The sequence below is a fragment of the Miniopterus schreibersii genome, assembly GCF_964146895.1.
Source record: "Miniopterus schreibersii genome assembly, chromosome: 1".
NCBI lineage: Eukaryota > Metazoa > Chordata > Mammalia > Chiroptera > Miniopteridae > Miniopterus > Miniopterus schreibersii.
In genome coordinates this window covers 135,278,338-135,303,283 of record NC_138101.1, presented here as the reverse complement: position 1 = coordinate 135,303,283, position 24,946 = coordinate 135,278,338, and the positions used below count along the sequence as shown (strand labels likewise).

The window sequence follows — 24,946 nt, the reverse complement described above, 5'->3', positions numbered from 1 at the left end:
TATATTTTAGTTGTAATTCCAGTCTGGTCCCGTGAGGAGATGAGTACAGCTTCCTCCTACTCTGCCATCATCTTTTTTTAATAATTTTTTAATTTTAATTTTAATTTTATTTTTGCCATCATCTTGAATTCCTCTTGTTTTTCTTCAAAACTTAAACCTGATTGAAGAGACAAACACTTAAACAAATATGTTAAAATAATTTTTAAAAATTAATTGATTTATTTGAGAGACACAGAGAGAAACACTGATTTGTTGTTCCACTCACCTATGCATTCATTGGTTGATTTTTTTTCTTTTTCTTGTAGAAGCTTTTATTTCAATGATCAAAAGAATGCAGTAAATGGAATCTATACTGATTAACATTAGGCATGCACCTCTACCTGAATGAAACTGCTGTTAGTTTTTGACAGGCCTAAATCTTGACAACCTATTTAGGCACACCTTTGAATTTCTTGGACCCTGATATACCGGGTAAGTTAACTTCTTCCTTGTGTCACTTTAGTAACAAGAATTATGTTCACTGACTAGATTTCTTTATAACTAAAGGCCTCTAGATACTCAGGTTGCCTGTACTACTTTGAGACCATACTTTATATAGATATTTAAGTAAATCACAGTATAAGGAAGGGAGATAATTTAGAAAGCTGAGCTGTATTGTATGAACATTCCATAGATTTTCCCCCAGCACTGGTGGTCAAAACACTAGTTAAGTACCAAATTACACTTCCCCCATTGCTGCCCTTTCTCAGAGACACCCAGATGTGTATTAATGTCCCTAGGCATCTGAAACAAATCCATGCAAATGACAGATTTTACCCATGTGGTCCCACTATCAAATTACAAAAAGCAGTTCCATTACCCAAATTATAAAGCAGTGAATGGGACTTTCAGAAAAACATAGTCCCACATACAGTAATATGCATCTAGGAAAGTTTTCCATTCATCTGTCAATTGTTTTCACAAGATTAACACTAAAAACACACAACCAAATGCACATATGACCGTCAAACCCCAAACACACACAAAAAAATTGGTCTTTTGTTCATTCTCTGATGACCAGATGCTCCAAGAGTGCAAAAGTGGGAGCCAATCCCTCCACAGCCTTTTCTCAACCATTCTTGAACTACCTTCCTTTTCCAAAAAGGTAATGTTGAAATCAGTCAGAAAGCCTTTCTGAGAAGACTGGCTTGGATTTCTGGGTCTGTTCTAGTCGATTCAAGATGAATTGGCCTGTATCAATGAAGCGCTCAACGCAGTTCACAAAACAGGCCTCAGCCCGACTGTCCAACTTTGGCCCAGGTTTGTCCATGCACTTCTCCCAACAAAGTTCCATCATCTGGTGCACCAGCTGCTGGAAGCGTTGCTTCTGAGTCTCCACCTCGATGAAATGCTGCAGCTGCGGGTCCACTGAGCCCAAACCCGCCCCGGAGGAATTCGAAGAGGAATCCATGCCAGCTGGACCACGCGCGCCGAGATGAACTCCTCACCAACTCCCTGACCTTCACGTGTCTCCGCCGCCATTGGTTGATTTTTGTATGTGCCCTGACCCGGGATCAGGACGATGGTCCAGCCAACTGAGCTACTTTGCCAGGGCACAAATATTTCTTGAGTACATCCCCAAATTTCAATATTCACTGCCTTCACCTTAATCTAGGCTATCCCCCTCACCTGAACTGTTGCAACAGTCTTTCAACTAGTGTCTTTACTGTGTTTTGCCTTCTATAATCCATTCACTACATAACAGTAAATGTGACAATATTAAAACACAAGTCAAATATAGTCAATAATATTTTAATAACTTTGTATGGTGTCAGATGGGCACTAGACTTATCAGTGTAATCACTTTGTAAGTTATATAAATGTCTATGTTGTACACCTGAAACTAATATAATATTGTATGTCAAATGTAACTGAAAATACAAAAATTAAAAAAACACAACAACACCCCCACCCAAGTCACATCATGTCAATGTGGAACTTTGATTCAGTCAATGGTTTTGATATTATACTTAGAATGAAATCTATAGTCCTTAAAAGATCTGAATGATCTGGCTCCACTTTACTTCTCCTATCTTTTCTTATATGTCTGGATTCGCAGCCTCATTAATAATTCTAGCCTTGCCTAATTCTTTCTTATCCTTCAAGTCTCAGATTAAACCATATTTCCCCCAAAGTTGTACATGAATGTTCGTAGCAGCATTATTCATAATAGCCAAAAAAGTAGAAACAAACCAAATCACCATTAACTGATGACTGAATAAACAAAATGTGCTATAGCCATATTACAGAATATTATTCGACCTTAAAAAGGAATGAAATTCTGATACATGTTTGGACATGGGTGAACCTTAAGGACATTATGCTAAGTGAAAAGTACTTAGAACAAATATTGTATAATTCCATTTATATGAGGAACCTAGAATAAGCAAATTACTTAATTATATGACACAATTCTGTGTATTTCAAACCTTGATTCTCCACACTTTTTCATTGATTGGCAAACATTTTTTTACTTCAGTGTTCTATACCATGGTCTAGGATAATGGCTCCTGCCCATTGGTCTGTGGCAGATCAGGTGGGGCCTGAATCACATGAAAAGTTCTGGACCATGAAAGAAGGAGGCTTGGGAAGGCTGAGAGGTCAGGCTGAAAGATCAACAAGCAGAGAAACAAAGATAGTGGCCTGTCCCAGGAGGTTCACAAAGGCTCTTGAAGTCAGGCAAAGATAAGGCTGCGGAGGCACTTGAATAGCTGTTCTGGAGTGTGGTTCCAGGGCAAACATTTGGAAAACAAAGTCCTGACTAAGGGTGGAGGTAAGAGAAGTCTTTGGGTATTGGGGTCTTAGGTCATAGTAGTCAAGAGGGTATTAAAGATAAAGTAGTTGCCAACATCACCAGCTTCCTGCTTCTTCCCTTAAACCCTAGGTCCTGTCCTTTCTCTTCAAGGGTCTCTCAGCCTCTCCTCACTTCCTTTTTGCTGCCTCTCTGGAAAACTATAAATATTATTTTCCCCAGAACCTCTGATCTCTAGATCTTCTGGTTAGAAAACCTTGAGGCTACTTAGAGGGCTTAAGGATTGAGGGAGAGCAGATGTGGTGGAGTCTGGCTTGTTGCTTGTGTTGGGTCAAAATTGGTTGGGGGGTTTCTGTTGTAGTTTTATCTTGTCTTTCTGAGCTGCCTCTCCTCCTTATCTATATAACTTGAGGCAAAGAGAAGTCCAAAGAGTGGAGACAAAGCTGCCTTGAGGGCTCCAGTCCAGGCTCCTTTCCTTTGCTTCTCTTCACAGTTCAGGCTGTGTGCAGTCTTCTATCCTCAGGAAAATTCTGCTCTTGATGTTTCAGTTCATTAAATGGAGCACAGAATGTGGTCTGCTTTGAGTGTCAGGCCAGAGAGTCTCAGCATCCTACAGTGTCAGTGACCCATCTTGATGGGTCAGTACTCAAGTTATACAATCCCACCCCATCCAGCCCCCAGCTTCCTACAGCTGGGTGCTATAACAACACAGCCTAAAAGGAGAGAAGCTCAGAAACCCCTTCAGCCTCAGAATTTTCAGGACCTAATTCTCCAGGAACCTCATCTTGAGACCAAGTAAAGGAGCACACACAGGTTTGAGATTGGGTATGTGAAGTCTTTCATTGGAAGGGTAGAGGTAGACATGGTGATTCTTCTTTGGCCCCAGAGAGAAGAGTGGGAAAACAAGGGTGTGTAAGGGGCTAAGTGAGGTTTTTACAAGTAAAGCAGAATGAGCACTACAGAAAAGGGAAGTTGGTGAAGCTTTTCTCTTGTGCAGATATGAAGCAGGTTTCCAATGGAAGGGCTTTTTATCTGTAGGTAATATAGTGGGCTGGTGTATTAATCTAAATTGGAGCAGAGCAGAGACTTTTCCTTGCCCCCAAAGGTTCTAAGATTTGTGTTCATCTCCAAGATGTTGTACGACTTTGAGCAATTCATTTCATCTTTCTTAAATTCAGTTACTGAAAATGAGTTACCACCAAACCTGCCTTACCGCACAAATAGGGTGATGGTCTTATATATGTGAGAGGTCTTTGTAAACTCTTTTAATTTAAGGTGTGGCCAGTGGACCAACTGCATCAAAATCACCTGGCAGCATGTTAGAAATAAAAATCTCAAATCCCATTCCAAATCTACTGAATCAGAACCTTCATTTTAATAAGATCCTTAGATATTCCTATGCACATTAAAATTTTGAAAGCATCACTGTATAAGTTAGTGTTACTGCTTGAGTGAGGATCAAAGATCACTTGGTTTTGCTCTCTTATCTAAGGCCATAAGGGGGTGGGAGGTGTTCATCTCTTTGAGTGACAGATTCCTCCTCCCCCATTTCTTTTTTAAGTGTAGTCTTAAGGAAGATGACTAAGAATGTGCTGGGCTCTGGCAGTGGGATGGGAGGAAATGAAAGAAAGGGGACCTGGGGAAGAGAAAATAAAGATGGATGTTGGAAGGAAGATGGACTACAATGGTTTTCTGGGATGAATGCAGGGGAGCAAGTATAATTGGAGACAAGTAGAGAACATTCGTAATTGTGTGTGGGGGGCTTTGAACACATGAAGTTCTGGTGTTCTGAGGTAAGAGATAGACTTCTCCTTGTTGCCACTTTTCTCCTTTTTCTAACAGAATACATACTTCTGACATGGACCCTCCTCTTTCTCCTCCTGAAGGACCAGCCTGGCTTCTCTGGGGCCCACAACTTCATGTTGACAGACCCAAAACAAAGGTCTTTGGCAAGTAGAAATATTACTGTGATGTGATGATGAAGGTTTAAGGGCTGGCCACCAAGAACAGTAAGAGGAGCAAGTGTGTACCTTAACACAGATGGCCTGTGTTGGGTCCAACTGTGAGGTGTGTAAGGAAGCCTGACTTTTACAGCTGTCACCTCATCATCTTCAAAGTCACTCAATGTAATCTGTACCCAGAGTTCTTGCCACACAGTTACATTGACTTCTGGAGGGATGTGAGGGTGGTCTCTGTGGGGAAACATCTAATTTGCTCGGGGGAATAGTCTCCACATCATCTCATCAAGGGTGACTGTGGTTCTGCACCACCCAACCCCATTCCCACTGTGAGGCCCTGCTCTGTCCCAGAGGATTTGGATTCTCCCCAAGAGCCTGGAGTGCTTTATGTTCCTTACAATGAAGCTGCTAACCCTGTTCTGAGGGGTGGTAAAGGCAGAGGGGAGATAAGCTTGTCATCAACCCCTTTGGGAACTTTAGTGCTTGCCTGGTCTAATTGCTTAGCCTTGCCTGGAGGGGGGGTGGTGTAGGTGGAATTGAGTAGGGAGAGGGAGTAGTGGGAGAGGGGAGGGAAAAGGGGAGAGGGAGGGAGAGGGAGAGAGACAGCTAGATGACACTATGTATTTTTCTGGGTCTGGCTCATTTTCTCCTCAGACCCTCACTCCCTAGGGTGAAAGAGAAGGTGAGAGGGACAGAGGGAGGTTTGTCAGCCTGGTCTGGGCAGTTATGTCCCAATGATCTGCTGAGCCTATTTGCCCTCCTCCTGCTTTAATAAAACTCTCAAGGGCACTGACCTTGAGTTAATGTGAGTGTTTGGTTTCCAGCCCCCTCTCACCTTCCTCTCCCAGAGGCTCCTCCTTCAGGGGGTGAGGGTGACAGAGAGGGATTTGGAGGGGAAGCCTTCCTTTATAGAAACAAATCCCAGAATCATCAAGCACCAGCAGCAGGTAGGAGCCGCCCTCTCCAGGCAGCACGATCCCTTCTCTCTGACACGCTTCCAGGGGCTGCAGCCCCTTGAACACTTGTTCTTAGCAGAAGATGCAAAGAAATGTTGAAAAGATCAAACTGATTCCTGAGAGTACAGGAAAATTAATCGAGGATATAATTAGCATAAACCTTACTGAGTACAGCTACCCTGAATTGTTCTTTTTCTCCTGTCATCTTGAAATACTTAAACTCTGGTCCAAAAGGACCAGGAAAGGTACCCATCTCATCTACTGAGCATCCTCGGGGTGCCAGAAATATTTCCTACATTGTGGCAAATATACTGTGGAAGGGGCAGACAAAGTAGGATAGGAAGGAAGATGTCTGCCGCCCTGTCTGATCTTATTTTGTCTTCTCCAAAGAGCTTTCAGCTTTTAGAATCAACCCCTTTCTACATTAGTGTAATGTTTTTAATTTTTATTCTATCATCTGTACACTGTATGGTCTTTTGGTTACCAGGGTTCCCCTAAGGAAATTAGTAATGAAAAGTTTAGAGCCCATGAGTTCATTTTTAAGTTTCAGGCTGAGAAGGACAGTCTTTGTTGTTGATGTGGTTCACTTTCTTTTATCTTTTTAGTGGCAACTGTTTTTCTATAAGAAGATAGATAAATCTAGGTTCTTATTGCACACTATAGGCAAAAAAAAATTTCAGACGGAATAAAGATATAAATGAACATAACAAAAATAAAAATGTTACAAGAAAATTAAGGACACTAGAAACTGTTGGGGTGGGGAATGAGCTTCTTAAGCAAGACAAGAGCTCAGGATCCATAAATGAAAAGATTAGTGTACAAAAATAAAAAATTTAAATAAAAAAGACAGACTAAGCACAAAAAAATGATGCAGTTGGAAGAAAATATTTGTATTCATATCATCAACAGATGACTTTTATAATATACAAAGGTTTATTATGAAATAATAGGGAAAAGTAAACAACTCAATAAGAAAATAAGCAAGTGAGCCCAGCCAGCATGGTTCAGGGGCTGAGTATTGACCTATGATCCAGGAGATCGCAGTTCAATGCCAGCGTGTGCTCGATCCCCAGTAAGGGGTATGCAGGAGGCATCCAATCAGTGATGTTTCTTGCTCATCGATGTTTCTATCTCTCTCTCTTCCTCCCTCTCTAAAATATCAATTAAAAAAAAAAAAAGACAGTTCTTTAAAAAAAAAGTACAGATAACAGAAATTGGGAGGTGCAAGGTAAAGAAGAGGTGGAGAGAATGGCATGATTCTAATGGTTTCCTTTCATAAAGTGAAGGGGTAGGAAATTTAACTATATTCATTCATTAATTCAACAAATACTTATTGAACACCTGCTCTGTTCTTCTTAGTGCCAGAGATTTAGTGGTGATCAAAACAAATACAAAACCCTGCCTACTTACAAAAACAATGATAGGAAAGTTACACTTACAACCATAGTCTTATGTGGACAAAGGATGGTAAATTGGTCAGCAGGGCATCCCAAAATTGCAGAGTGGAGATTATCCCTGGTGTGGCAGTCATGGAGGTGGCACTGGCATCTCTTTTCAAGAAAAAAATAGGTTAGTATACACCTCCCAGTGAGGAAATAAATCTTCAGCCTGGCTGGTGTGGCTCAGTTGGTTGGACGTTGTCCTTGTGCAGTGAAAGGTTGCCAATTCTATTCATGGTCAGGGAACATGCCTAGGTTGCAGGCTGGATCCCTGGTGGGGATTGCAGGAGGCAGCCAATCATGTTGAGCTCTCACATGAATGTTTATCTCTCTCTTCCTTTCCCTTCCTTTCTCTCTAAAAAATCAATAAACTGTTCTTAAAAAAAAAAAAAAAAAAAAAAAAAACCTTCAGGCCTCAAAAAAGGTAAGATGACATTTAGGTTTCCATGTGGTATTGTTTATTTGCATGTTTCTAAATGGCCAGGTGACCTCCCTTATGTACGTGCATAGTCTAGATAGCAGCCCTCCAAGTCACTTGGAAATGTAGGTTCCTTATATGACTTCACCGACAGCCCTTGCAATCAATAGTCTTTCTCTGTCTGCTACTGCCTTCTTCTTTTGCACCCTTTAGATATGACCCCCATGTGGCTTATCAAAATGTTGCTCTTTTGGTTTGAATCGATCTTCTGGCTTTAGCCTGGGAACCCCAAAGCACTCCACCCATGGAATTGAATAAAGACATGTAAGAATATTATTTAATTAACTTTTAAGAAAAGAGCTATGATAACAATTGTGCTAAACCCTTGGGAAAATAGGAACAAAATGTACAATAGCCTGGAAATCTTTTTGGTTCATGAACTATAGATTTATGCTTATTTTTAATTTTAATTTTAATTAATTAATTTATTTATAGAATATATCTTTACTAATTTCAGAGAGAGGAAGGGAGAGGAAGAGAGAGAGAGATAGAAACATCAATGATGAGAGAGTTGTCATTGATTGGCTGCTTCTTGCACTCCCCCAACTGAGGATCGAGCCTGCAACCCAGTCATGTGCTTTGACTGGGAATCGAACTGAGATCTCTTGGATCCTAGGTCTATGCTCAACCGCTGAGCTACGCCCGGCCGGCATGCTTATTTTTATAATTCATTATTCAAGCATTTTATTTGTTAAATATCTTGAAATTATTTAACAAATGATTTCCTACTTTGAGGGAGTTGATATCTAGTGGATTGTTTGTTTTCAGAATGGGACATTGAGAAATTGAGAATGGTTAGTTTTCTGTCTCCTATATTGATTAGGTGGTCTTGTGAGTCCTTTGGAGATGAACCTTCATATGACTAAACTGTTGACTCTCTGCTATGACCAAGAGACTTTGCATTATTGATAACACGATTTCATCACATGGATAAAGCAAGCATCCGATAGAAAAAGCTGAGAATGAAGCAGATGCATAATAGGTTAAGATTGGAGGTATTGAAGGGGTTGAAATCAGAGATATTGCACAAAATTTTCCCATACTGATTAGGCCTTGGACTAACTCAATGAAAGCCTGTCAATCCCATGAATCTAAATTGCTATGAAATACTAATTTGGATAAATTATTCTGGTCCCTTGATTGATTGTCCTATTTTCTTTCAATGGGAAGTTTCATAGAGAGCTTTACTTTTTGGTGTGGAGGAATTTATAATTGAGACATTTGAAAAAACTTTTTTGCATTCTCTTTTTTGAATTATTTAATTTGGTTTGGTCTGTGAAAGCACCAGTTTAAGAGAAGTTTTATTTCTTCAACAGGCAAAGTGGAATAAGTACTTTAGTTCCCATAGTGGCCTCAGGAAGTTCCCAAAGCCAGGCCTGTTAAAATGCACACAGCAGGGCATCTATGGTTTCTCTTCTATTACTGGCTCCTAAGGTATATATCCAATTGGAACGGAACTGAAGAATATTCTCCCATCAAAAGAAACAGTCCATCCTATGAGATCTTGACCAATGTCAGCCTAGAGACTAGACAGCCCATTGGATATTTTTGGTAGGCCAATCCTCTGGGTGTTTAAGTGACAGATTTTGCTATCTTCGGAGTGACTTTCATTTCACTCTCTATTCTTCGAGCAGCTGAGATTTTTAACTGGAAGGGACACTAAAGAACTGCTAGAAAGTAGTATTTTACCTTAAACTATGATCTTGATATATTGATATTATATGGCTACATAAAAGAGAAACAGCAAGAAGAAAAACTCACTGATAGCTAAACATCAGAAATAATTGTAAATATGAAGGTTTCCCCAGTGGGGGACACACACTTTCAGACCTGACTCTTAGTCCCACGGCCTCCTAGCATTCTCTTCAGGGCCAACTTCACCTCTTGGTTCCGCAAAGTGTAGATGATGGGGTTGAGAAAAGGAGTGATGGCTGTGGGGAACAAGGCAGCTGCCCCATCCAGGGGGTTGTTGGTCTCAGGCCTCAGGTAGATGAAGGCACAAGGCACATAGTACACGGTTACCACAGTTACATGGGCTCCGCAGGTTGAAAAGGCCCTGCGCCGCCCATCCGCTGTACGGATTCTCAGGATCGCCCGAATGATCTGTATGTAGGAGAGGAGAATCAGGGAGAAGCAACTGGCAACCACCACCCCAATGTCTACAAAGGTCACCAGCTCGTTGACTGTTGTATCAGCACAGGCCAGCCTCAAAACTGCAGGGATGTCACAGAAGAAGTACTCTACCTGGTTGGGCCCACAGTAGGGCAGACGGAAGGTTAGGATGGCCTGGATAGCCCCATGGATGGATCCTGCCACCCAAGCTCCAGCCACAAGTAAGGTACTCAGCTTAGCATTCATGAGCACAGGGTAATGCAAGGGCCGGCATATTGCCAGGTACCGGTCATAGGCCATCAGGGTGTAGAGGAAGCACTGGGTGCTACCCAGGAAGTGATAGAAATAAAGTTGCGTGACACAGCCACCAAATGAGATGGGTGTGATGCTTGAAGTGAAGTTCATCATGAAACGAGGAACAATGATGGTGGAGATGGCCATGTCAATGATGGAGAGAACACCAAGAAAGATGTACATGGGATGAGCATGGAGCTGCACGTCTACCCAAACAGTGATTAGAATAAGCAAGTTCCCCAGCTGAGTCAAGATGTAGATCAGCAAAAAGAACACAAAAAGAAATATCCTTAGCCTGAATGGGTAGGGAATTCCTGTCAGGATGAACTCTGTCAACAATGTGCTGTTGACTCTTTCCATCTTCTGGAGAGTTCTTACCTAGAAAATGGACAAAACAGGACTTAGCATGGAGGAGGGAGGAAAGTGAGGAGGAACTAGAGAGACTGTAAAAATCAGGGAGAGTGGCAGATAAGTTTCTCTCTTATGTGGAGAGATGACAAGTAGGAAGAAAGCATGTTCTGTGGCAGGGGTTGACCTGTTCTGTAAATAAAGTTTTATTGGAACACAGCCATGCTCATTTACTTATGTATTGTCTGCAGCTACTTTGGTGCTACGATGACAGAGTGGAGTCCTTGCATTTGTCCTGCAAACCCTAAAATATTCATTCTGGAAATTTACATAAAATGTTTGCACTTAAAAGTTTGCACCTAGAGGATTTTTGCCAAAAGTTAAGGATTTACTGGCAATGACATGTGTGGGAAAGGATATTTATTTTGTTAGTGTTCTGTCAGTTGAGAAAGTTCCAGAGGCCACAGCCTCATTCTTATCTCTGCCAGGATATAAACTTATATGGAGTGGGGAGTATGCAGAAAGACGAGAAAATTCCTTTTCCCCTTTGTAGTAGACAGGATGGAATAAAGTTTTGATTAAATGGCTACTTGTGTGTGACAGTGCTTGAAGCTGTATAAGTCTACTCTCCAAGTTCTTCAAAATTAAAGGAAAATAATGCCCAAGAGGGTGTAAGCATATAAGTAAAGTTGTGGTTGATGCTTGATGCTATGTATTTTGGTTCCTTTGTATCTAATAATTTTGTTTTGGGACATGATAAAGGAAGAGAGAAGAGGGGGAAGCAAAGAGGGATGGCCATAGTGAGAAGCCGGCGGCTGCTCTGGTCTGGCAGACCAGAGAAGGTCTGATGTTAAACTGCAGATTTAGAAGCCTGATTTGGTCAGGCCTCCCTAGGGAATCAGGCACTGGGAAATCAATTCACGCTATTCAAATACCTGAGAGAATGACTTGTAAACCAAACAACCAATTTGTTAATCTGTAGTGGGAGATCTCATTCCCATGACTGAAATGGTATGTCTACTACTCAGGGCAACTACTTACTAATATCAAGGTCCCTGGAAGTCAAATTAGGAATCAGATGTATTTTTCTGAGTTTTGAATCAGAGCAAAGGGAATTTAATGGAGCACACAATTTAGGCTTCAATAGTTTCAGTGAATTACACCTGGTAAATTATAATTATTTATCTTTATACTTCAATCTTCTCTTCAGATACAATATCTTTTTCCGGGCAGTAGTGAGGATACATTCACAAAGTTTTACTCTATTTTTTCCTGAGTCTGTATTTCTTTTAGATAGCCTTTATTATTTCCAATGGCTTTCTTCTTTTTAGCACATTTCTTAACGTTTTAGAGTTCCTTAATTATTTTTTCCTCATTTATTTTCCATTCTATTTCTTATTTGCATTAGGGAACATTCTCTGTTCTCTGAATTACTCTCTAGGAACTATTACTTCTTTTGGGAAATTTCCTGTAGATAGGGAGTTCCAGTCCACACATAGTGTGCTGATTCTTGTGTGTTTAAAAAAAATAAAAAATAAAAGATTTATTAACCTGAGAATAAGCAAACTAGTTAGAATGTAAAGTTTCCAAGAGCATTTGAAGAACAGGGTACTAATAAACATTAAAAAAAAAAAAGTCTTGGCATAAGGTTGCTAGATTAATATAAAACTGGTTACAGTGCAATGAAACCATAGCCTTTGGAGATAAATATTCTATCAAAAAGAAATCTACCAAGTTAACATGTTACTTCATAGAACCTGAACTTCAAAAATTTTTCAGATTATTTTTTTATATTGAGGTATAATTATATATAATAGTTTCACATGTACATAGTGTATTAGTTTCACATGTACAACATATTGATTTGATGTTTGTATATGCCAATTCTTGTTTTATTCAACCTTAGAAAATAGTATTCCCTACTCTTGCCCTTAGATTTTCGAACCATCTTAAAGGGATGGACGAGAGGAAGGCATGTAGCCCTATTTGTAATACTGTCTTTATTAGGTGTGATTTTATTCCAGTTGCAAGCAAATTTCCCTCTACTTACTTCTCTGACAATTTTTCTTCCCCATTTTGTTATAAATATTAGCAGGACAACTTTCTTTTACCTTTGCTCTATCATGATCTTCTTCCCTGTGCCACTGCCATTATCATAGATCCCCAGGCATGAAACTTGGTATTCATCGGTTGAACACCCCTCTACTTACTCTGATTCATTAATATCCCAGATGTGGCTCTGAGATGCCTTAATTCCTTTCAATAACAAAGCTGGAGATGGGGATGGGGTGGGGGAAAGACAGAGAGAGAGAGAGAGAGAAGACATGGCACAAAGAGAAGGAAACACGGCACTGATGAAACCTCAATGGACTAGGGTGACATGAACTCACAAAATAATGATGGTATTTTACATCTGTGTAGTGTTCTCATGATCCTTAGAGGAGTTAAATGACAGAGGAGTCCCACAGCTCCATAGTGCTAGAGTAAGCACTACCACTAGGTTTTATGATTTCCAGTCTAGTGCTCTTTCTACATTTTACTTAACATTCCTTCCCCCAAATAAGCAAAAATAATTTAGTAAATTATGTTATTTCATGTTGCTAAATTGTTAGGAGTTTGAAAATTGCATTGACAACATTAATCGTCAGTGTCCTGAAGCCGTAGCTTTGTCTGTAATCAGAATAATGATTTTAAGAGTTTCATGGTTCATTCTGTCAAAGATTCTAAACTGATGTTGCTGCCCTATTTCTAAACCTAAATGTAGTGGAGCTAAGTGCATATTCTAAAATCAAACAAATTTTGTTCCCATGAATCTGTGAAGTGGCCCATCTCCTTTCACTGTCACACTGATACATTTCTTTAAAAAGTAGATAATTGCCTGGGGCCTTAGCAGTATTTTCATTTTACAGGGACTTAGACTGTGAAGGTATTGATGCAATATGTTTTTGAATTGTGATCTTACATATAAAATACAAAAGGTCATCTAGTACAAGCGTGTTTGAAAAAGATATGGGAATCATTAGTGGATCACAAAATGATTATAAGTCTATAATGCTGATCATTAAAAATTGTTAGAGACTGATTTGCCTAGGGTATTAAGCACCTTTTCTAATGAGGAAAAAGGCAGGCTTGATCCTATTTCAGCAGATGAATTTTGCTTAATTTTGGTCTCAAATTACATACCTAACTCCAGTCACTCATCTCTCAAATGGCCATGAAGAAAACTTAACATTTTTTCTTATTATGCTTTGAAAATAAACTCAAAGCACCTTCTTTTAATTTATAAAAGCATCTTAAATATTTAGAAAACATATAATCTATTGCCATTTTCTGAATTTTACAATAAGACATGTAAAACTGAAAATAATCTAAAGAGATGTAACACTGGAATGAATATATACATATATACAATGAGATGAGAAAAAATTTAGTTATTAAGTCTGAGAAATGAGACTACAAGTTTCGATTAAAATATAAAACCCTTATTAGCAATGAGTTTGAACCATCTGTTTAAAATATTCACTAACACAGAAATCAGATTACAGTTTTATTCACATCCATTCCTCACATTTTGGGCAGGGAACCTGTGTTACAGGTGGGAGAAGGGACCCAACAAGGACCAAACAGCAAGGAGCAAAGATGCAACCACCCCAGAACTCCAAGCTACTTTGACCCTTTTAGGCAGTGAATGAATCTCTGAAGAACGGTGGCTTTAGAGAAAGATGCAGCCAATAAAATGCTTGGGGACATAGTGTTATCCCCAATAAAATGGCTAAATGGTAGCTGGATAGTTACACTTAGCAGAGCAGTTAACAAAATTCCTGTGAGAGCAAAAGAAATATATTGAATAATGAAACAAGAAAACATGTCTAGTCCGGCCGGGAGTGGCTCAGTGGTTGAGCATCGACCTAGGATCCAGGAGATAGAGGTTCGATTGCCGGTCAGGGCACGTGCCCGGGTTGTGGGCTCAATCTCTAGTAGGGGGCGTGCAGGAGGCAGCCGATCAATGACTCTCTCATCATTGATGTTTCTATCTCTCTCTCTCCCTTCCTTTCTCTGAAATCAATAAAGATATATTTGAAAAAAAAAAGAAAAAAGAAAACACATTGAGAGATAAAGTGACTAAGAGTGAAGAAACCATTTGCAGTATTTCGACTCAACATTTATTTGTATCTGAAACTTACTCTGTGGTCTATATTTAGGAATATCCTCCTCTCTTTTCCGCACTTCTCCGCATCAGTGATCAAGTCCCGTAGATGACGTTTAACTGGAAGATGGGATAGGACAATGGCAGGTGTTACTTGGGGGAAGTAGAGAATCACCTTCACCTGGAGGTGTCAGTATCCACAGAAAACCCTTTTGCGACCTGAGAGAAGAGATATAAATCTGTTCCTAGAATAATTTCAAAGGTTTTGAGTCTCGCGAGGTCAGCAGTAGTTACTGTGAAGAGCTCATGGCAGAAGACCCAATTAGCCAGTTCTGGCTAAAGGACCAAACTAATGAAACAATGTATTATTTTCCTTCTTATTTGTAGATGTCCTCTCCCAGTTTCCTTACAAACTGGGAAAAGAGTTGTGGCTTCCACTGAAGTAACTGCTAAGATTGGTCTCTCTTGTGTTCTGTTACTTCTTTTATTTTCCCCAGAGTCAATTATAATGTATGAGACATATAGCTTGGGGAATATTATAACAGCATCCTTGTTTGATTATAATGGCCTCATAGTATAGTTTGATATCAGAGATATTGTGATATAATAGCACCCTAATGACAACTCAAGACCAATATTTATGGTTTGTTTTCTGGGAAACCGTCTTATTCAAAACTTTTTATAATTTTGTAACATCAGGTGGGGACAAATTCTGTGGGGCTCAACAGGGCTTATTAATGATTGCATGTCTGTGATTTCTTTTACCTTCCAAAAACAAATTTGGAAAAAAGGAAGTAAAAGCTAATGTGGTTGTTATTGGTCAAAAGATGTATTTTTATTGGCACATTCATATTTCATGAAACTCCTATTTCTTTAAATTACTAAGGTACTAACATAGATCTGCATAGACTAGGAGAAACAAAGTCTCAGGTTTAAGGTTAGAGGGACATGAGAAGTCATTCAATTCAACTATAATCTACAATATTTTAAGTCCTGCTCCCTGAACAGTGATTTTCATTAGCATCTTAGTTCTGTTTCTTTGAATACTTTGAGATTCATCTGACTTGTTTTCTGCTAGTCTGATCCTTGGAATTGTCTGAACCATTTTTCAAACTTTTTTTAAATGCCTAGTTATGGTCTACATCTTAAGAGAATATCTTGTATGTGATCTGTTTCCCCTGCCCCCAAACTTTTGTGGGGAACTCTCTAGCTCCCAAGTCACCTTGGTGTTGAAGTGTCTAGTGCAGAAGTTGGTACACTTTTTCTGTAAAGTATAGATAATAAATATTTTTGGCCTTGAAGACCATACAGTCTCTGTTGCAGCTATTCAAGCCTGCCATTATACATGGGAGCAGCTATAAACAGTACACTTAAAAATGGGCATGGCTGTATTATAATAAAACTTTATTTGTAGACAGTAAAACTTGAATTTTATATACATCTCATGTTTCATATAAAATTATTCTTCTTTTCCTTTTTTGAACATCAAAAAATGTAAAAACCATTTTTAGCTTGCAGGTTTACAAAAAATAGGTAGCAGGCCAAATTTGGATCACAGGTGAATAGAGGTAATCAGGGGAAGAACAAAACTTGTTTATGACTAATTAGTGAGAAGAACTGGCCCAAAAGGGTGTGTGTGGATAGATGGAGAGAGGCAAAAATATTTGTCTTACTTTTTCACAGCCTGGTCTTTTCTTATGTTTTGCTGCTTCCACTATTCCAAAAAGCATAATTTCAGTTGAAATAAATTTCAGAAAGGACACTGTTAAATTTTATTGGTCCAGGTTTGTATATTGCAACCAGGATGTGTGCAAGGAAGTACTTTGTGAAATAGGGCTGCACAGGTACAGGTTCATTTGCTAAGCTGTTCACGACTTAATCGAGTTTTATGGTTTCAACTGACACCCTTCTAGATCTGTTCCACAAAAATTACTCTTTCCCACAATAGTAGTTGTGTTTATTGATTAAATTAGTAATGATACACATACCTCTAGAGAGTAGTTAGGTTTTATAGATTAAATGTGCATATAATCCCAAGATTTTACGGCCTTCACAGCATCTCTTCTCCTCTGGTAACAATAATGATGTCCTCGAAGTTAAGTGTTACACAAGAGATGTATCTATTAATTCTGCTTTCTAGCTAACATTACTTTACTTGTGTCACAATTGGCAATTTCATTGCTTCTGATAAGAGAGATGCAGATAAAGAGGCGGGCAGCCATTGTTGTTGCACCCCCATGTGTTTGCAAGCCTCTTCCCCTCCAACTGAAGTAACTTCCAAGGGATTTAAAGGGCTTGTGTCTTTCTTTCTTCTTTTATTTTTTGCTTTTATCTTTTCAGGAGCCAGACATTAGGACAAGAATGTTAAAAAGCAACTGCACACACAAGGAAAATTAGAAAGTGAACATGCATGCCCATGGAAAGGCTCAGAAAAGGCCTGAGCATATCTTAAGTTTACATTTCAAGCTGATCCTTGTACATATAGCCTATACCACCCCCCAAACAAAACAAAACAATAGAAACCACCCAAAACCAATTACAAAACCTGGTAAGTCCTGGGGAAGGGGGAGGGGGAATCTGATATCTAGAGTTACCACATTATTAGATTCAAATGTTCAGTGTTCAACTCATGAGACATACAAAGAAACAGGAAAGTATGACCCATTCAAAGAAAAAAAAATTCAATGGAAACTGTTCTTGAAAAAGACCTAATGAAAGATATACTAAACAAAGACTTTAAACAAATGTTTCAAAGATGCCCAAAGAACTAAAGGAAGTTGTAGAGAAAGTCAAGAAAACAATTTGTGAACAAAATGGATATATCAATAAAATATAGAAAACCTAAAGAAAAAAATATGGAGCTTTAAAGTACAATAATTAAAAAAAAATTCATTGGATTCAAAGGCAGATTTGACCAGAAGAAAGAATGAGTGAACTTAGTGTAAGACAATGGAAATTATCAAGTCTGAGAAAGAGAAAGAAAAAATATTGGAGAAAGGAACAGATCCCAAGGGACCTGTGGGACACTGTCAAGTAAACAAAAATGCTCATCATGAAAATTCTATAAAGAGAAGAGAGAAAAAGGGGCAAGGAGAATATTTGCAGAGATAATGGCTGAAACCCTCCCAAATTTGATGAAACATGTGAGTATAAACATTCAAAAAGCTCTATGAGTTCCAAGTAAGATGAAGACACATTATAATCAAACTTTTAAAAGCCAAAGACAAAATCTTGAAAGCAGCAAGAGAGAAGTGAATCATCACATACAAGTGATCCTCAATAACATCCTCAATAAAATCAGCAGATTTCTCATCAGAAACTTTGGAGGCAAGAAGACAGTGGGCCAATATATTCAAAATGCTAAAAGAAAAAACCCCTCTTAACCAGAATCCTATATACAGCAAAACTGTCCTTCAAAAGTGAGGAAGAAATTAAGACATTCCCAGATAAACAAAAGCTGAGAGTTTGTGACTAGACCTGCCCTGCAGAAATGCTCAAGGGAATCCTGCAGGGTGAAATGAAAGGACACCAGACAGTAACTAGAAGCCATATGGAGAAAAAAAAGATCAAATAAAGGTAAATATAAAGGGGAATTATAAATGCTAGTATTATTATAACAATGCTTTGTAACTGCATTTTAAAAATATGGTTTAAAAGACTAACAAATTTAAAGACAAAAATAATTATTAATGTAAAAGTGAGTATTACTATAACTGGTTTGTAACTCTAAATCTTGTTCTCTACATAATTTAAGAGGCTAATGAATTTAAACGAATAATTAGTTTATGTTTTTGGGCACACAATGTATAAGGATATAATTTTAGAGAAATAAAAAAATACCTTGAGACAAATGAAAATGGAAACACAACATATTAAAACTTATGGGATGTAGCAAAAGCGGCTCTAAGAGGGTATTTATAGCAATAAATGCTATGTCAAGAAGAAAGAAAGGTTGCAAATAAACAACATAACTTTGCACCTCAAGGAACTAGAAAAAGAAGACAAACTAAGGCCACAGTTAACAGAAGAAAGTCCAGAAACAAACTCTTGCAGATATGGTCACATGATTTTTGACAAGGGTGCCAAGACAATTAATTGGGGAAAGGACAGTTTTTTTGACAAATGGTTGGGAAAACTGGATATCCACATATAAAGAATGAAGTTAGACCCTTACTTAACACCATATACAGTATAGTCCCCCTTAACTTTTTTTTAATCCTCACCTGAGGATATTTTTTCCATTGCTTTTCAGAGAGAGTGGGAGCGGGGGAGAGAGAGAAACAAAGATGTGAGAAAGACACATAGTTTGGTTGCCTCTCACATGCGCCCCGACTGGGGTGGGGATGGAGCTTGCAATTGAGGTACATGCCCTTGATTGGAATCAAACCTGAGACCCTTCAGTCCACAGGCTGAAGCTCTAACCACTGAGCCAAACCAGCTAGGGCCCCTCTTATCTGTTGTTTTGCTTTGTGTGATGTCAGTTACCTATGGTCAACCATGGCCTCAAAATATTAAATGATAAAATTTCAGAAATAACAATTTATAAGTTTTAAATTGCACACTGTTTCGAGTGGCATCCCGCTCCATCCTGGCCTGGACATAAATCACCCCTTTGTTCAGCATGTCCACGCTGTATATACTACCTGCCTGTTAGTCACTTAGTAGCAGTCTTGGTTTATCAGATTAGTTATCAGAGGGAGAGAAAGACCATATTCACATAACTTTTATTATAATATATTTTTATAACTGTTCTATTTTATTATTAATTATTGTTGTTAATTTCTTACTGTGCCTAATTTATAAATTCAACTTTATCATATATATAAAAACCTCCAGACTATATAGAGTCAGTACTATTCACGGCTTCAGGCATCCACTGGGAGTCTCAGAACATATTCCCCAGGAATAAAGGGGGACTACTGTACAAAAGTTAATGCAAAATGGATCAAGGACCTAAATGTAAAATCAAAATCAATTAAACTCTTAGAAGAAAACATAAAACAAAAGCTTCACAAATTGGATTTGGCAATGATTTCTTGGTTATGACATGAAAGGCACAGATAACAAAAGAAAAAAGAAGAGAAATTGCATTTCATAAATAGTAAACATGTTTGTGCATCAAAAGACACTATTAACAGAGTAAAAAGATAGCCCAGAGAATGAAAAATAATATTTGCAAATTACATATCGGATAAGGGATTAATACTCAGAACCCTTAAAACCCAATGACAAAAAAATAAACAACCCTGTTCAAAAGTGGGCAAAGGACATGAATGGATATTTCTCTAAAGAAGATATACAAATGGCCAACAAGCCCATGAAAAGATTCTCAGCTTTGCTAATTATTAGGGAAATGCAAACCAAAACTACAATGAGATACTACTTCATACCTATTAGAATGGCTACTATCAAAGAAACAGAAAACAAGTGTTGGCCAGAATGTGGAGAAATTAGAACTCTTGTGCACAGTTGGTGGGAATGTAAAAGGTGCTGCTGCTGTGAAAAATAGCATGCTGGTTCCTGAAAAAAATTAAAAATAGAATCACCACATGGTCCAGAAATTCTTCTTCTGGGTATATACCCAAAATAACTGAAAGCAAGGTCTCAAAGAGCTATTTGAATACCCATATTCATAGTAGCATTATTCACAATAGCTAAAATGTAGAAGCAAACCCAGAATCCATCAATGGATGTACAGATATAAAACATGGCGTATACATACAATGAAATATAATTTATACTTAAAGAGGAAGGAAATTCCACAATATACTGCAGCATGAATGAAACTTGAGGGTGTTATGCTAAGTGAAATAAGCCAATCACAAAAAGACAAATACTATATGATTCTACTTATATGAGGTACTTAAGAGTAGCCAAAATCATAGAGACAGAAAATATAATGGTGATTTCCAGGGGCTGGAGGGAGGGGAGAATGAGGAGTTGTTTAATGGGCATAGAGTTTCAGTTTTACAAGGTGAAAGGACTTACGGGGATGGATGATAGTGATGGTTGCACAATGTGAATGTATTTAATACCACTGAACTGTACACTTAAAAATGATTAAGATGGTAATTGTTATGTGTATTTTACCACAATAAAAAAATCTGGAAAAAAAAAGTTGGGCTAGCAAGATCTTACACCACTAATTGAATGAAAAAAACTGTCAATAAGTGAGCACATGTACCTGGTTCTTCATTTTCTGGAAGGAGCTATTGACACTAGCTCTTAACATTGCCCTGTACTTGAGTTCTCTGTTTCCAACTTCTTTTAAATGTTTTCTTTTTCTTCCAGGTAAGACAAGGACAGGTCACAGGGATAAGTCAAGGCTATTTGCCTCACCCTGTCCTGGTTAGAAGGACATTACATGATGAATTGATTGGCTCAATGAATGATTGACTAGGTGGTGTCCAGATCTTTGGAGTTTGGCTTTAAGACAATTTACCTAAAGCTTTCTTGGATGTTTTGACAATTCAAATGCAGTTCAAAAGACTTTCCTGGTGCTGTTTTTTTAAAAAAAATTTTTTAAATTGATTCTCACTCAAGAATATGTTTTTTTTTTTATCAGTTGCCTCCCTTATGTGCCCCAACTGGGGACTGAACCCACAACTTAGGTATGTGCCCTGACTGGGAATAAACCTGCAACTTTTTGTTATATGGGGTGATGCTTCAACCAACTGAGCCACCTGGCCAGGGCTTTCCTGGTGTTGTTTTAATTTTTAAAAATTGTCAGTTGAGTGAAGTACTAATTAGGATGTGGTGAAGTTGCTCTAACAAAGTAACCCAGTAACAAATCAGTGGGCTAAAGAAGTTAAGTGAGAGGCTTATTTTCCTCTCATAATTCTGAGGTGAGTGTTCCAGCTTGGCAGATGTATTTCTGATATAGGAATATCTTAAGTAAAGGCTCAGAGGCCCCCAAGTAAGGAGAATGTTTAAAGAATGACAGGTAAATTAATGGGGCCAAGAGGGAAGAGAAAGGTAGAGATATCTTAGGAGATAAGAAGTGTGGGGATCAGATTGTGGGGGACTTTGTATTCCAAGCTAAGGGGTCTGGCTTTTTCTATCTATATGCTGTAGAGAGCCAGTGACTATTCACAAAGAGAGAAATGACACATTGCATTCTATGTTTCAGAAAGGAAACTCTGGTAGAGGTATGGATGAGTATGGGAATGACAAGAGGACCACTTAGGGAGCCAGAGAGACATTCCTGAGACAGAGTGAATAGAATTTGGTGAATTACTGCATGGGGGATAGAGAAAGGCTGGAAGGAAACACAGGCAACTCACATAGATTCACACCAAGAGCTTGGGGTGATAGATTTGCCTTGACATGAGCAAAGCAATCCTGAACATTCAGCAGCTTGGGAAATTAGGAGTGAAGCAAATAGAAGAAGGGTAATGGGACAGCATTATGCTGATTTCCTCCAAATTTGCTGGAAATAACCCCCTCTCCTAGAGAGAGCACTTATTCCTCATATTTAACATTTGTGTAGAATGTGCTTTCTTCTGAGCAATGGGTCAGAAAAGTGTAAAGCAGTTCTGGTGAATTTATTGAGGTTACATATAGCACCAGAAGCTTCTTCCTAGTAGAATTACATTCAATTAAGCTTAAGATGTAGGTAGTTCCTGAGCCTACGGTTACTTATTTCCACTTGCAGCCCCTCGACCTGCCGTCATTCTCTTCAGAGCAGACCTCACCTCCTGGTTCCTCAGTGTGTAGATGAGGGGGTTCAGTAATGGAGTGACAACAGTGTAAAACACAGCCACTGCCCCATCCAGGGGACTCCTGGAGCCAGCCCGAAGGTAGATGAAGATACAGGGGACGTAGTAGACTGTGACCACGGTGAGGTGAGAGCCACAGGTGGAGAAGGCCCGCCGCCGCCCGTCAGCGGTGCTTATCTTCAGGATGGCGTGCAATATGTTGGCATAGGAGAGCAGAATTAACATGAAGCAACTGGCAGCCACTACCCCGATATCCACAAAGGTCACAAGCTCATTGACAGTTGTGTCGGCACAGGCCAGTCTCAATACTGCGGGGATGTCACAGAAAAAATAATCCACCTGGTTTGGCCCACAGTAGGGCAGGCGGAAAGTCAGGGTGGCTTGGATAGATCCGTGGATGGAGCCAGCCACCCAAGCTCCAGCCACCAGGATAGTGCACAACTTGCCATTCATGAGCGTGGGGTAGCGCAGAGGCCGGCATATGGCCAGGTACCTGTCGTAGGCCATCAAGGTGTAGAGGAAGCACTGGGTGCTGCCCAGGAAGTGAAAGAAATACAACTGTGCCACACAGCCACCAAATGGGATGGCCTTGCTGGAAGGAGTGAAATTAAGAATAATTCGAGGAACAATGACTGAGGAGAGCCACATGTCCAGGAATGAGAGCACACCCAGAAGGATGTACATGGGGCGAGCGTGGAGCTTTGGGTCAGCCCACACGGTGAGCAGGATGAGCAGGTTCCCCAGCTGAGTGAGGATGTAAATGATGAAGAAGACCAGGAAGAGAAGGATCCTCAGATTTGGGGGGTGAGGCAAGCCCAGGAGAATGAAATCTGTCACCACGGTGTCCAGGGATGTGTTTTTGTCCTTTCTCATGTCTTTCTGTAGTCTGCTAAGATGAATGGTGAAGTCAGACAAGGGAAATACAACACAGGGAGGTGGTAAGAATGTTTTTTTTTGTCTGGTGACCAGAGTCTAGGAAATAAACAAAGGATTTCTGTATTTTAAGTAGAAAGCATTTGCTGTCAATCACCTAGGTTTGCTTGGCAAGACAATCCTCAGAGGCTGCTTATATTCTAGGTGCCCTGAAATGCTCCTTCAATGGGGAACACTGCATACAAGTGTTGAAAGCCAAGGCACAGGGTTGTGTCTGAATAATAGTGTTAGGGAGCAGTGCAAAACAATTACTCCACAATTACCATAACTATTGTTGGTCTCTGACATCCTCAAAATGTCTCCTTCCATGATCTACAAGAACCTTTGTGATTTGACCCTTGCATATTTCTACAGTCTTTTTGCCTTTCGTTTCCTCAGAGCACCACACCCTCCTTCTTTCTGGACCTACTCCTGGAATTTACTGATTCATTACAACAGCCTCATTCCTCAGGATTCACTTTGACTGTCACCTCCTCTGGGAAAAGTTCTCCCTTAGAAAACAGTTTTCTGGGAGATAAGAGTTTATATTATAAAAAGCAATTGCTGCACAAGAGCTATTTGCTTAAATGCTCATTGGTTTCTTTTACTAGGCTAGAAATTCCTTTAGAACAAAAACCTAGTCTATTTTGTTCTTTTTATGTTTCTGCAGCACCTGCCCCAGTGCTTTGCAACAGTAATCTAATTAATAAATATTTGTTAGCTGATTGATTGACTGAATGTATATTGCCAGTTCCCATTAATCCTGCATCCTGTTTCTCTGTGTGGTCACATTTCTCATGCTTTATGTCACATACATTTCAGCAATGTGAGTCTGTTTTCAGTATAAACTAAGTCCAAGGCATTATCCATGCTTTTTGTTTGCTCTAGAATGTTATTTAAATTTATTGTTTGACCTAAGTAACTTAATGGTTTTGATGTTTTGGATTATAATAGCATTGATTAGTATTGAACTTGACCTTTAGTATACTGTTATTTTAAGACCTTATTTGCTTTCCAACAAATAAGATTCTTAAAACGCTTTAAAGGTATTAAATAACTGAGTCAGATTTTTTTTTAAATCCTCACATGAGAATATTTTTTTCCATTGCTTTTCAGAGAGAATGGAAGGGAGAGAGAGAGAGAGAGAGAGAGACCGATGTGTGAGAGACACATCGATTGGTTGCCTCCCGAGAGTACCCTGACTGGGGTTGGGGATCAAGCCTGCAACCGAGGTACATACCCTTGACCGGAATCAAACCTGAGACCCTTCAGTCTGTGGGCTGATGCTCTAGCTACTGAGCCAAACCAGCTAGAGCTGAGTCAGATATTATTTGAAAACTCTCTTTGATAAATAGTTTGTTCCAAAATAATTTTTCCTCATAATAGTGTTTTTTGCATCTTTACTTGTTGCTTAAACTAAACCATTTTATAATTCTTAAGAAACAGCAAAAAATTAAACTATATTTATATTAACCTCTAATTAAACAGATATAAACATTGACAGATCTATCACTAAAAATTCCCTTTTATAAACACTAATCTCAAACATATTTAATCTTCATTATTATTTAACCTTAAATAAGTTGACTAAGTGTGCCCATCACTGAGAAAAGAAGGGTTAAGGATCCTATGCCTCTGTTTGCTCAGTAATGCTGAACCTGATGCATCATTTACCTATATTAAGTCTTTGCTCCTATTGTGAATTGACCCGGCTTTCTTACCTCCCTCAAACTGGGAAAAAAGATAAATGTTTAAAATTCAATTCAAAGAAGAAAGTTCCCAAATCTGGACAA

At 39.0% G+C, this 24,946-nt stretch overlaps 2 protein-coding genes and 1 pseudogene across 3 annotated transcripts; all 3 read right to left on the bottom strand.

Annotated features, from left to right (window-relative positions):
* Positions 1-1,156: 1,156 nt before the first annotated feature.
* On the bottom strand, positions 1,157-1,477 carry LOC308559816 (mitochondrial import inner membrane translocase subunit Tim8 A pseudogene; annotated as a pseudogene). Its single transcript has one exon. The product of its transcript is annotated as a mitochondrial import inner membrane translocase subunit Tim8 A pseudogene (transcript).
* Positions 1,478-9,446: 7,969 nt separating this feature from the next.
* OR10G3 (olfactory receptor family 10 subfamily G member 3) lies at positions 9,447-10,388 on the bottom strand (the record flags this gene model as incomplete). The annotated part of the gene is made up of 1 exon (XM_081142900.1): positions 9,447-10,388. One exon carries the CDS (start codon positions 10,386-10,388, stop codon positions 9,447-9,449), a length of 942 nt encoding a protein of 313 aa, XP_080999026.1.
* An 11,769-nt stretch (positions 10,389-22,157) lies between these two features.
* On the bottom strand, positions 22,158-23,114 carry LOC308559627 (olfactory receptor 10G2-like; the record flags this gene model as incomplete). Its single annotated transcript, XM_081142608.1, has 1 exon — positions 22,158-23,114. One exon carries the CDS (start codon positions 23,112-23,114, stop codon positions 22,158-22,160), a length of 957 nt encoding a protein of 318 aa, XP_080998734.1.
* Between the last annotated feature and the right edge of the window lie 1,832 nt (positions 23,115-24,946).